This window comes from Chelonia mydas, chromosome 1, assembly GCF_015237465.2.
Source record: "Chelonia mydas isolate rCheMyd1 chromosome 1, rCheMyd1.pri.v2, whole genome shotgun sequence".
Lineage (NCBI taxonomy): Eukaryota > Metazoa > Chordata > Testudines > Cheloniidae > Chelonia > Chelonia mydas.
Window position 1 is genome coordinate 17,351,263 of NC_057849.1, and position 14,062 is coordinate 17,365,324.

Genomic DNA, 14,062 nt, shown 5'->3' on the forward strand with positions numbered 1-14,062 from the left:
TATTACCCCCATTTTACCAATGGGGAACTGAGGCACACAGAGCTTAACACCAAAAGTATCCACTAATTTTGGGTGCCCAATTTGAGATACCTAGGTTATGATTTTTCAGTGCACTTAGCATAACATATCACTTTATTTGTTGACTTCAATTGCAGCTGTGAGTGCTCTGCACTTCTACATCAGACCCCAGGTGTCTCAAGTTGGGCACCCAGAAAACGAAGAACACAGAATTAGGAACCACCTGTGAAAAGTGTGGTTTAAGTGGTTTGTCTAGTATCTCACGGAAACTCTATTGCAGAGGCAGGAATTGAATCTAATTCTTCAGGGCAGCATTCAGTTGTACTACAAGACTGTCCTTTCTTTTCCTGCAATGCCCTGTCTCATTCACTATGCACCTTCCGACGTCCGTAACAAATGAGGCAGATAACAGCCTCCCCTACTATATAGCACTGATTCACCCCCAGAGCACCAGCCACAACGTGCACTGAATGAGGCAGGGGTCCTTTGGGAAAATATTATGTAACCATGTAATTAAAGACTGTATCATAATGCATATGGACAAGCGGGTTAAATTAAGGTTGCACAGGCAACCTTAATTCTGGCATTTCCTAATTAATGAGTGTTTGACTTTGCAACCCTAATAATGTTCTTTTAATGTAGTTTTTGCGTGTGCAATTGAGTCGGATTTTATGAAAGCAAGCTGAAATATTCCATCATGGGGTATCATATTAACACCCACATGGGTCATCAGCAGAGTTGGAACCTTTAGGTGCACTGCACAGACCTCTGCCACTTGAGTTAATGGAGTAACTGACAGCAGTAGCAGGTTGTAATTGCCTATGTGGACCAGCACTAGTGGAGGATGGGATGCTTTACACCAGTGATGCTTTGCACCAGCAGGGGAACCGAGGACTCACGGACGTTGAGCTCCATGCCAGGTGCTGGAGGGCAGTGTGCTCTAACACGCACAGACTCTTTTGCCCCTTCCCTCCAAGCTCAACCCCTTCTGCCCTAAATAACTCCGCGTCCCTCCACCGGTCCTGGTCTCTTTCCCCACCCCTGGCTCCTCATCCCAGTCCCATTATCACCACCAAGCCAGTCCCAGTCTCCACTCAGGCTTTCCATTCCAGTCCCAGTCACGTGACCCAGCCAGTCCCAGCTTCGCCCCTCCCCCCTTCTTCTCTCCCCCAGCTTTCACTAATGCAGACAAAGGCAATGAAGGTGTACATTCTGGACTATTTCCTGCCCAACCTCTGTGATTAGCTAAGAGATGAGACCATCTCATCCTGCAGGTCATTCATCTTTAACCATTCATACCTTTAACATTACCAAGTCAGTATTTTTGTAAGGTTTTTGGAGATCTCACTGAGAGTGACTGATAGCAAGCCAAATCATAGGCCTGTGAATGACTAAGTTAACACGTATAAGAGCGGACAACTGCAATACCATTTGTACTACTTTACATATTGCGTTCCTTGACAAATGCTTTACGATGATACAAAAAGAAGCTGTTTCCTAAGAAAAAAGAGCGTTCAGTTTTTTCAACATTAACGTTTTATTAAACTATTTTTACGTGGAATCATGCCGAGGCAGTATTGGAGTTTGTCTGTGGATACTGATTGTTCAAAGCTACAGTTTGTTTGACTGGTCGGGTCTTTTTGATGCTCTTCCTAAGTCCTAAGCCCCCATTAGTGCAATATACAAGTGCCTCAGAGTTGTAATATATTTATCTGCACAACACTCCAAATTGGGAGCACAAAGGCCAAGGACAGAGCGTCACAGAAGAAGCCTGGAACAGAGCAGAGATCTGAACTCTAGTCTCCCAAATCCCAGCCTAGCACATGAACTACTGGACCAGACCCATGATGGGCAGGGAAAAAGTCAATGGGGGGGGTGGGGGTGGAACTCAGTGCCATTGGAGCGGGGAACAGCATCCGTGGACGAAGAAAGGGAGGGTCTGCATGAAAGAGAGTGACATGACTGCTCCTGCCAAGCTGCCTTTTCATCAGCAATCTGTCAAATTTAACCCATCTTCCTGGGTAAAGCCTAACCTCCACCAGCTGCTCAATAGTCCAAAAACAGTGTCTAGTGCAGAGTAGCAAAAGGTAGTGTTGGGCCATGAAGTGCTGCTGACAAAGCAACAGAGCGTGGAGAAAATCAGAGGATGCAGAAGGAATTCAAACTGCCCACGGGACCTCAGAAAGGGTTAACAAAATAACAGAACGGAAAAGGCATTTGTCTGTCTATGAGGAGCTATACTTCCCTCGAGGAAGCGTATGGGGATAATGCTGCTCCCCCAAATAGTGCTAAGGTTTTCTTCATGCAACTATTTATAAATTCTTCAGCCAAACTCTCACAGCTATAACGTCCATATGCATATGAGTGTGCTGTTGGTGCACCTCTCTGGTGGTTAGTGGCATGTGTCCTTCGGCATCATGCCTGTCAATGCACCACAGGCTTCTAGCAGCCTACTCATGTAGCCTGCATAATAGCTTCCTGTTATAATATTTGCTAGCTATTCTGTGACATAGCCCAATGTTCCTCGGGGAGAAGAGGAGATAGAATAACCCGCATGTGACACGGTCATCAGGAGACTTGGCTAGAGTGCTCAGCACCATGCAGGATCCCCAATCCACCACAGCACTTAAGGACGTGTTTAACTTCGAGCGTGTGAGCAATCCCATTGACTCCAATGGGACTACGACACATTTGCTCAAAAGCAAGCATGTACTTGAGTTTTTTGCTAGATTGGAATCACACCACTCAGCATCTAGCAGGACTGAGCCTTTGTTCTGAGCAGTTCTGGAAGGTGCTCAGATACCATGGTGATGAGGACTGGCTCTGAATCGGAGTAGAATGATGTCATCATATGTCACAATGGATAGGACCAAGGGAGTGGAGTTCCCATTGATGTAGACTTCTTCATTCTGAATTTTCCATCTTGTGTGGTTAAACTGTCGACCTTAAGGCTGCATTGATATAGTGGACATTGACAAGATTTAATTCCATGATATCTTCTTAATCAGGGGATCTGACACAACTCCTTGAATGCGAAACCTCTGTCTTTAAAGAGCCTGCAGCCACCACAGCAGACGAATAAGTGCAGAAGTTGCTATTAAAGCATTGCAAATATCCCCTTCAGTCTTGGATGTCTGGCATTGTGAATGCAGCAAATATAGTGTCAACAATGCCGAGAACACTATTAGCACTCGGGTCCTCAAAAACTCCCCCACACAAAGCCCAGCTCTGTCTGTCTGTCAGTGGCCAGGTGACAGCAACCAGAGCAGCGGGGACCTAGCTTCATCTGCTCTAAAGTGATTCCCTTGCTTGAGCAGAAAGTCATAATTATTCAGAATTAAATACTCACTAACTACCATAAGAAAAACAACTGGGAACAGATGCAGTATTGTCAACCCCAAGCATAAAAAAAACATGAGTCAAGACCCACATCATGAGGGTTTATTTTTTTAAATAATACATTTTGGGTGCTTTTTTATTTGGCTTCTGGATTTTGACCCTTCAGGTTAGACTTGGGTCATGTTTTCAAGCTCTTCTCCATGACTTTGAGGACTAGGAACTGACTGGTTTTTAAATGAAAGCTGAGAGTCTCATGTAATCATATGACTCCTGCAGCTGGGGCTTTAAGAAAAGAGGCTGAGTACCACAGGACGGGGGATAAAAATCACAAGAGTTGGCAACATTGTGGGACGGCTCTGGGGACTGTGTAATGCAACACAGTAACTTTCATTACAGGATGACAGTAAAAAAACTATCACATCCTGGGTGATACTGAATGAAAAGTGGTATGAGCTATCGGTGGCTTATGCGAAATAAGTTTTGCCATCTCAGTCTGTTTCCTAGTGGGCAGGCGTCTACAGCCCCAAAGCCACCATTCCTGTGCTGGCAATAACTAGTCCTCGTTGCTTGTATCAAAGAGGTCAAGGATAGAATGGACAGAGATCCTGAACTTTTCTCTCTCTCTCTCTCACACACACACACACACACACACATACACGTAGCCCATCTGGGTAAGAGGTCAGCCTCAGTGACAATAGGGCAGTGTCAGAACTTAGGCCAAAATTTTCACATGTGGGAGCCTGAAGTAAGGCTTGTGTATTCATGTTGACGCCCCTACACAAATGGCTTGATTTCCAATAGAATAGAGCAACCAAAACTCCCAGTCACTGGCATTGATGGGAGGTGCAGGTAGTCCACACTTCGGAAATATCAGGCTGTTTGTATTTTGGTACCAAGACATGGATTTAGAAACCTAACTTGAAACACCCACGCATGCAAATTTGGCCATTAGTTGCCAGGGCTTTCAACTGGGCATCCTTTGTAAAGCACTAAACCCAGTGACAACAAACTTTCAACAGAAAAACTGCACAGTGCACTGAGCTGTGCAAGGGTGTTGCATTTAGATCAGTTTCTCTAAAAACATATGGAGAAACAGAAACTTAACTGAGGCCTTAGTGCAGCTTTCAGATATTTTTTAATGGCTTGCCCAGTGATTTCAAGAAACAGGAACTCTACTTCTTTAAATAAGAACATCACAAGAATAAGTATTTTGCAATCCCGAATGTGACCTGTAGAATAAACCACTGTGATAGGAAGAAGAATTTCTCTCACAGCTGCTGATGGTGGTCAGAGATTGAGGGGGGAGGGGAGAACCCAGAGAAATTAGGATTTTGCAAGACATTTAACAACAACAACAAAAATTCTCAAAGCCAAAGGGGAAAAGTTCTTTCCTTCCCCCTAAACAGAGCAAAACCCATAAACCTTTCAGAACTTTGAATTATTTTTGAATTGCAGAACCTGAGAAATTCTGAAAGATTCTAATTCTCTATTTCCTCTGGACTGACTCTTCCCCACAAGCCCCAGGAGGTGGGCTCCTCAGAACAACTAGGACAGCAATGTGTAAACTGTGCTTTCTGAGAGCCAGAGGGTGGCATGTGTTTGTGCAAAATGGCTCCCATCTCAGCTTTAGTACGCAGGTAAGACCAGCAGTGATTACATGTTCCAGCCTTCTGCTAAAATCAAGGTGGAATATTACATGCTGGGAATAGTAATCTCTGCAGGTTGTTCCTTTGTATTAAAAATTAGCGCTGTCCTGGAGCACGTCGTAGATATCTCTGTTTGGCCAATGGCTCACACACTGGATCAGCCCTTTTCTCAAATCCTTCCTCATTTCCCCTCTATGGCCATTCCTCTGCTCACAGAGAGCTTAAATGCTTAGCTGTCTTCAGTACAACTCCTGATTTATCTAGAGAGATTACAGTAGGTGATAGGAAAAAGAAAAGGCGGACTTGTGGCACCTTAGAGACTAACAAATTTATTTGAGCTTAAGCTTTCATGAGCTACAGCTCACTTCATCGGATGCATTCAGTGGAAAATACAGTGGGGAGATGTATATACATATAGATAGGAGGTTCAACTCCACTGCCCCTGAGGCTGAACACAGTGAATGGAGGAGAAAGCTCCAATACCTTTAAAATCACACACAAACTGGTACCTACCTGAATGATGTCCTGGAGGCTTTCAGTAAAAGACAGCTCTGCTTCTACCATGTAGAACTCTGCCAGGTGCCTGCGACTTTGAGAGTTCTCGGCTCGAAAGGTTGGGCCGAAGGTGAACACCTGTGTAAATGCACTGCAATGCAAAAAGAAACAAGATGCAGTTTAGACACAAGGTAAGACGGCAGATTTTGAACTGGGAGCACAGATGGGTACATTCTACCCAAGCTCCACCTACAATCCCATTTTCCTCCCACAATCCCAGAGTAGCTGGGATCTTTCTGTTAAACTGATTAACTGATTCAGTGAAACAGTTATCAGCACTGTCATTTAAAATTGCCATCATTATGCTTCAGAGTTAACACACTGAGATAAGTGAGGCAGTTCCCACCTCTTTGTTACTGAGTCAGCCTCATTCAGACAACATATGGCATGTGGATGGGTTTTGCCATCCACATTAGTGCTAGACACATTTTTCTTAGTAAATGAGAGCTAACACTGCAGAAACAGATCAGGGTCTCAGAGACGTGCTGGCACATCACAATGCTCAGGACAGACAAAGCTCCAGCTGCCAGACACTATTGTTCGACCATGTTATTCACACCTGCTCTTCAACAGGTTTAACTGACATGGTAGTGGTAAAAATGCCTCAAGCTACTGCAGTCTGGTAGACATGAGGGCTCCCATCACCGATGCAGCTGAACAGGTGCTAGCGGCGACAGGAAATATTTTGTAGTATCGCTGTAACCTTCTCTTACACAGTGTGGCTCTCTGCCCCCCTCTAATGGCTGGTCCACAGAGGTTTACAGGTCAGCAACAGCCTTTGAGATAAATAGACCCGGGTCTTATTCATTTCAGGCAGTAGAGACTCCTTCTTTTAGATCCATAGGTCCCACATTCAATCCCCACTTCCAGTGACCCATCTGGGGCATTGTGTGACTTAAATGTGCTCAAAGCTTGTCTCCTAATTGTTTGGTATTTGCCCAACAGCCTTCCATGGAATCTATTTCATCTCTTCTCTCTCTTATGCCACACTCATTAGCGTGGAAACTGAGGGCCTTCCAGATCACCATCTTCCTCCACGAAAACTCTTCCTACCGAAAGTCAACCCCTTTCAGTTTAATTTGTTTTTATCCTGGGAAGGTTACATTCAAAGCAGCAAGTTTTTCATTGTGATCTGAAGACTGCCAGATTCATGGAAGTTCTAATTCAGGAGAGAGCTTCACAGCAACAGGCCAGCGGCTTAAACAGCCTTGTTACTCCCACCCCTACACTTCAGTACAGGGGTGGCCAACCTGAGCCTGAGGAGTCAGAATTTACCAATGTACATTGTCAAAGAGCCACAGTAATAAGTCAGCAGCCCCCCACCTCAGCTCCCTGCCCCCCCCCCCCAGCGCCTCCCACCCACCGGCAGCCCTGCCGATCAGCACTTCCCCCTCCTTCCCCACACCTGCCGATGATTCGTGGCATGCAGGAGGTTCGGGGGGAGGGAGGAGCGAGGGCATGGCAGCCTTAGAGGACAGGGCGGGAAGGGGTGGAGTGGGGGCAGGGCCTGTGGCAGAGCCAGGGGTTGAGCAGTGAGCACCCCCTGGCACATTGGAAAGTTGGCACCTGTAGCTCCAGCCAGGAGCGGCGAGTTATATCTCCACGAGGTGCCTTGGCACCAGCAATATTCAGAGCCCAGGGGCCTACCTCTACCATATTCGGCCCCCCCGCGCCTCTCCTGAGTGTCCTCCGGCCCCCGCTTGCTGCCCCCGGCCCACCACTGCGAGCCTCCCTGCCTCTGCCCTGCAGCTCCATGCTGCCTCCCTGCAGCAACTCCCATCTCCACTGGCAGGGCAGACTGACTCTGAGCCTGCCCTTCCACCTCAGACCCTTCCCTTTTCCGGCGGGACCCTCCACCAGCACAGGGGGCCCCCGCGCCGGCAGTCACCGCTCCTGCCCCATGCTGGGCAAGGGGCAGCCCCATCCCTCACCCCCAGTGAGGCTACAGTCAGGGCAACAGCAGGGGAGGAGGGGCACACAGCACCCCCGGCACCCACCACGGGGGAGGCGAGGGAGATTCCTGGGCCTGAGAGGGACCCTAGGAGCACATGCCGTGACAGTGGTGGGGGTGAGTATGCTGCTGGAGGGACGGGAAAGGGGGGCTCCTCCCCCAGAGCTCACTGCTGCCAGCAGGGAAAGGGCTGGGGGGAGTCCTCCTCTCTGGCCCCTATCCCGGAGCAGCCTGCCTGCACTCCAAACTCATCCCCAGCCCTGCCCCACCCCAGATCCCACACCCCTAGACAGAGCTTTCACCCCCACACACACCCTCAACCCTCTACCCCCAGCCCTGAGCCCCTCCAACACCCCAAACCCCTCATCTCCAGCCCCAGCCAGAGCCCTCATCCCCCCACACCCCAACCCTCTGCCCCAGCCCTGAGCCCCCTCCAACACCACAAACCCCTCATCTCCAGCCCCAGCCAGAGCCCTCATCCCCCTACACACCAACCCTCTGCCCCAGCCCTGAGCCTTTCTAAGCCCCAAACCCCCCAGCTCCAGACAGAGCCCTCACCCCCCACACTCCTACTCTCACCCTGAGCCCCTCCCACACCCCACATTCCCAGCCCCAGAGCCCTCACCCCTACTCTTGCCCTGAGCCCCTCCCATACCCCAAACCCCTCGTCTGCAGCCACACCCCACAGCCCTCACCCCTGCACCCCCTCCCACCCCCAAACTCCCTCCCAGAGCCTGCACCCCAATCCCCTGCCCCAGCCTAGGGCCTGCACCCCAGACCTCCTCCCCCACCCAAACTCCCTCCCAGAGCAGGTGGTGGGAGGCGTTTGGGCGGGGGCGGGTTCTGGGCTCCACCAAAATCTCTACAAACCTGCCACCCCTGGCTCCAGCCCCAGAGTCAGTGCCTGTACAAGGAGCCGCATATTAACTTCTCAAGAGCCACAGGTTGGCCACCCCCGCTTCAGCAGAATATAGCTGTGATCACGAACAGTAGAATGGGTCTAGATTAGCTGTGCCATTCAGTTTATTCTTTACCTGCCACTATCTTTAACGGTAGGCAGCATACAGGAAAACATGAACTCTCCTAGTAGAGATTAAGAGTTGCTTGATATTCACGCGAAGCAGTGAAGTGCAGGAGTTGTACATGGAATCCGAGACAAACTCAATAAGGGTACACACTGAAAGAGGATGTGCAGCTGACAAAAATCTGATCACAGAAGTTTCCATTCATGTTAATTCTGATAAACAGAAGGGTTAAAAAGAAAAAAAAACAAACAAAAAAAAAACAAAAAACCCAAGACCACAAAAAATTAAAAAGTTTCAAAAGCTTCACAGGATTCCAAATAAAGGAACATGCACGTTATTGATCAGTTAGCTCTTCCTTCTGATCTCCATGTTGCAAAAGTTTATACAGTACTATTTGGAGGAAAGAGCACTTCCACTGTCCAGTAATGACCAGGAATGAGACAAATGATAATGCTGTTGGAAAAATCATTTTCCTAGCTCATCACTTACAAGATAAAGAGACAACCAATGGATACAGACAGCCAGAGGAGCACAAGGAAACAAGACAATATTGGTCAGCATGATAGACAGTACACCAGTGGCCTAACGTATCACAGCAAAGGAGAATTTTAAGGAGGCATTTGAAGGAGAATAGGGAACTAGCTTTGCGCATGTTTACGGGGAGCTCCTCCCAAGCACAAGAGGCTGATCCATGGCTGGGGTTCTTAGACGCTACCGTGGTACAATTAATAACATTCCCAGTTCCCTTAAGACCAGTAGAGTATGTTTACACTGCAATAAAAGACTCTTGGCGTGGCCGTGGCTGGCCCAAGTCAGCCTACTCTGGCTCGTGGGGCTCAGGCTCCAGAGATATCAAATTGCAGCATAGACTCAGACTTTAAAGTCAGAAAGGACCATCGTGATAAGAACATAAGAATGGCCCTACTGGGTCAGACCAAGGGTCTATCTAGCCCAGTACCCTGTCTTCTGACAGTGGCCAGTGACAGGTGCCCCAGAGGGAATGAACAGAACAGATAATCATCAAGTGATCCATCCCCTGTCGCTCATTCCCAGCTTCTGGTAACAGAGGCTAGGGACACCATTGCTGCACATCCTGGCTAATAGCCATTGATGGACCTATCCTCCATGAATTTATTTAGTTCTTTTTTCTTATGGTCTTGGCCTTCACAACACCCTCTGGCAGGGAGTTCCACAGGTTGACTGTGTGTTGTGTAAAGAAATACTTCCTTTTATTTGTTTTAAACCTGCTGCCTATTAATTTCATTTAGTGACCCCTAGCTCTTGTGTTATGAGAAGTAGTAAACAACACTTCCTTATCTACTTTCGCTACACCAGTCATGATTTTATAGACCTCAATCATATCTCCCCTTAGCCGTCTCTTTTCCAAGCTGAAAAGCCCCAGTCTTATTAATCTCTCCTCATCTGGAAGCCATACCATACCCCTAATCATTTTTGTTGCCCTTTTCTGAACCTTTTCCAATTCCAATATATCTGTTTTGAGATGGGGCGACCACATCTGCACTCAGTATTCAAGATGTGGGCATACGATGGATTTATATAGAGGCAACATGATATTTTCTGTCCTATTATCTATCCCTTTCTTAATTATTCCCAGCATTCTGCTCGCTTTTTTGACTGCCGCTGCACATTGAGTGGATGTTTTCAGAGAACTCACCACAATGATTCCAAGATCTCTTTCTTGAGTAGTAAGAGCTAATTTAGACCCTATCACTTTATATGTATAGTTGGGATTATGCTTTCCAATGTGCATTACTTTGCATTTATGAACACTGAATTTCATTTGCCATTTTGTTGCCCAGTCACCCAGTTTTGAGAGATCCTTTTGTAGCTCCTCGCAGTCTGCCTGAGTCTTAACTATCTTTCGTAATTGTGTATCAACTGCAAATTTTGCCACTTCACTGTTTACCCCTTTTTCCAGATCATTTCTGAATATGTTGAATAGGACTGGTCCCAGAACAGACCCCTGGGGGACACCACTATTTACCTCTCTCCATTCTGAAAACTGACCATTAATACCTACCCTTTGTTTCCTATCTTTTAACCAGTTACCAATCCATGAGAGCACCTTCCCTCTTATCCTGTGGCAGCTTACTTTGCATAGAGCCTTTGGTGAGGGACCTTGTCAAAGGCTTTCTGAAAATCTAAGTACACTATATCCACTGGATCCCCTTGGTCCCTATGCTTGTTGACCCCCTCAAAGAATTCTAGTAGATTGGTGAGGCATGATTTCCCTTTACTAAAACCATGTTGACTCTTCCTCAACAAATTATGTTCATCTATATGTCTGACAATATTGTTCTTTACTACAGTTTCAACCAGTTTGCCCGGTACTGAAGTCAGGCTTACAGGCCTGTAATTGCCGGGATTATCGAGTCTGACCTCCTGCAAATTTCAGGCCACAGAACCTCACCCACCCACTCCTGTAATGTACCCCTAATCTCTGGCTGAGTTACTGAAGTCCTCAAATCATGATTTAAAGACTTCAAGTTACAGAGAATCCACCATTTACACTAGTTTAAACCTGCAAGTGTCCCCTACCCCATGCTGCACAGGAAGGTGAACCCCCTGCCCCCCAGCATCTCTGCCAATCTGACCTGAAGGAAAATTCCTTCCAAACCGTAAATAAGGTGATCAGTTAGATCCTGAGAACGTGGGCAAGACCCACCAGCCAGACACCCTGCGAAAGAGCCCTCCCCATCTAGTATCCCATCATCAGCCGCTGGAGATATCGGCAGCTAGCAGTTGCAGACCGGCTACATGCCATTGCAGGCAGTCTTCTCACACTATCCCCTCCATAAATTTATCAAACTCAGTCTTGAAGCCAGTTAGGTTTCTGCCGCCACAGATCCCCTTGGAAAGCTTTTCCAGAAATTCGTTCCTCTGATGGTTAGAAACCTTCGGCTAATTTCAAGCCTAAATTTATTGATGGCCACTTTATATCTGTTTGTTCTTGTGTCCACATTGGTGCTTAACTTAAATAACTCCTCTCCCTCCCTGGTATTTATCCCTCTGGTGCATTTATAGAGAGCAATCATATATCCCCATAGCCTTCTTTTGGTTAGGCTAAACAATCCAAGCTCTTTGAGTCTCCTCTCATTAGGTAGGTTTTCCATTCCTTGGATCATCTTACTAGCCCTTCTCTGCACCTGTTCCAGTTCGAATTCATCTTTCTTAAACATGGGAGACCAGAATTGCACACAGTATTCCAAATGAGGTCTTACTAGTGCTTTGTATAATGGTATTAAGACTTCTCTGTCTCTACTGGAAATACTTCGCCTGATGCATCGTAGGAATGCATTAGCCTTTTTCACATCCACATCACATTGGCAGTTCATAGTCATCCTGTGATCAACCAATACACCCAGGTCTTTGTCCTCCTCTGTCACTTCCAACTGATAAGTCCTTATAGGAAAATATCTTGTTAGTCGCTAAGTGCATGACCTTGCACTTTGCACTGTGAAATTTCATCCCATTTCTTTTACTCAGTTTTCAAGGTCATCCAGATCTTCTTGTATGGTATTCCGGCTCTCCTCAATATTGGCAATACTTCCTAACTTTGTGTCATCCATAAATTTTATTAGCACACTCCCACTTTTTGTGCCAAGCTCATTATGTTAATGTTAAATAAGACTGGTATCGAGACCGATTCCTGAGGAACTCCACTAGTACCCTCCCTCCAGCCTGACAGTTCACCTTTCAGCATGACCCATTGTAGTCTCCCCTTTTAACCAGTTCCTTATCCCCCTTTCAATTCTCATATTAATTCCCATCTTCTCCAATTTAATTAATAATTACCTATGTGGAACTGTATCAAATGCCTTACTGAAATCCAAGTAGATTAGACCTACTGCATTTCCTTTGTCTAAAAAAAAAATTAGTTTTCTTCTCAAAGAAGGAGCTCACATTGATCTGGCACAATCTACCTTTTGTAAAACCATGCTGTATTTTATCCCAGTTACCATTTGGGCTTGGGGTGAAGCCCAGACTCTGAGACCTCATGTGCGGGGAGGGTCTCAGAGCCCAGGCTCCAGCCCAAGCCCAAATGTCTACACTCCTATTTTTAGCTCCACAGCCTGAGCCAGCTGACCCAGTCTCTAGGACTCCGTGCCATGAGTTTATCGCAGTACAGACATAACCTTAGTGTTTGAAAGTGACATCTGAAAATCAGGAGCTTAATTTTCATAAGATTCATAGATTCCAAGGCCAGCGAGGACAACTGTGATCATCTAGCCTGACCTCCAGCATAACACACGCCATAGAACTTCCCCAAAACAATTCCTGGAGCAGAGCTTTTAGAAACAGAGCCAATCTTGATTTAAAAATGGTCAGTGATGGAGAATCCCAAGAAGTACTGAGCACCCTCAATCCCAACTGAAGTCAATGGGAGCTGATGGTTCTCAGCACCTCTGAAAATCAGGCCCTTTTATGTCCTCAGATGCAACCGGGGGCGAGGGGGGGGGGTAAGATACCAGACAAACCCTAACATGTGCCAAAGCACGGCAGCTGGGGCATTATTGTCTGTAATACTGTTCTGATATATGCTACCACAGGAATGCAAAATAGGCTTTGAAACAAGACCCTCAGTAGCCAATTTCACACAAAGCAGGACTGAGCCCACCGGAGCCAACTGTTCAGGTAGCTAATAGACACTATCTGAATGAAAACAGCACTAGCAAAGAGTGCAACGCCACCTTTAATAAACTGCTCTCTCGCCAAAACTGCTATTTGATTTCATTCACTTCTCTTCTCATTCACTCCCAGTCTGGAGCCCAACATTGTACTGTACCACACAAAGCACACATCCTATGGCACCAGCATGTTAAATCCTGTAAGATGCTGAACACTCTGGCCCTGATCCAGCAAAGCGCTGAGGCACATGCTTAATTTTAGGCATGTGACTGGCCCCATCTAAGTCAATGGAACTACTCACATGTTCCAAGTTAAGCACGTGCCTAAGTGCTTTGTTGGATTGGGGTCAGAGCGCTCAGCACCTTGCAGGACTGAGCCCTTGTGATCCAGGTCTTTGCACTGTACTCACAGATCATTAGTCGAGTCCGATCTGTATGTACATTCCCAGGACCAAGGGAAACCAAGACACGGGGAAAATGACCATCTCTCTCCACTCCAACACCTCTATTTCCCTTGCTACTCAAATCCTCCTGGTTCTCTCCCATTTGACCCATTTCATGGGGAGCAGCCAGGCGGCTGATGGCTGGCTATCCCCACTTCCCTTTCTCAGGGCTTGTCCACACGTAGAAGTTACGCTGGTTTCACTCAAATCGATTTAAAAAACAACTATTACAGGAGCATTTTAAACGGTAAGAGCTAGGTTTAAACCAATATAAGAGGCCCAAAGCTACACCACTTTAAACTGGCTTAAAAGCACCCCTTTAAACCAGCACAGCAACACTGCAGACTTGGGCTCAGCCACCCAGCTCCATTGATGACTTTTATGCTGCAATTCAACTTTAGTTAACAATTCTGCTAATCACTCATGGGCAAGGAAA

At 46.7% G+C, this 14,062-nt stretch overlaps 1 protein-coding gene across 6 annotated transcripts in view; it reads right to left on the reverse strand.

The window, feature by feature from the left end:
- The window catches only part of NARS2 (asparaginyl-tRNA synthetase 2, mitochondrial), a 91,123-nt gene that overhangs the window by 40,503 nt on the left and 36,558 nt on the right, over positions 1-14,062 (reverse strand). For 5 of the 6 annotated variants that reach the window (XR_006285708.1, XM_043528179.1, XM_007053677.4 and 2 more), the window contains one exon: positions 5,517-5,649. Coding sequence is in view for 5 of the 6 variants with exons in the window: in XM_043528179.1 (XP_043384114.1) it covers positions 5,517-5,649 (133 nt within the window). In the remaining variant the exon portion in view is untranslated. Of the gene's footprint in view, positions 1-5,516; positions 5,650-8,543; positions 8,655-14,062 lie in introns of those variants that run through there. The other variant, XM_043528182.1, reaches the window with a different exon arrangement.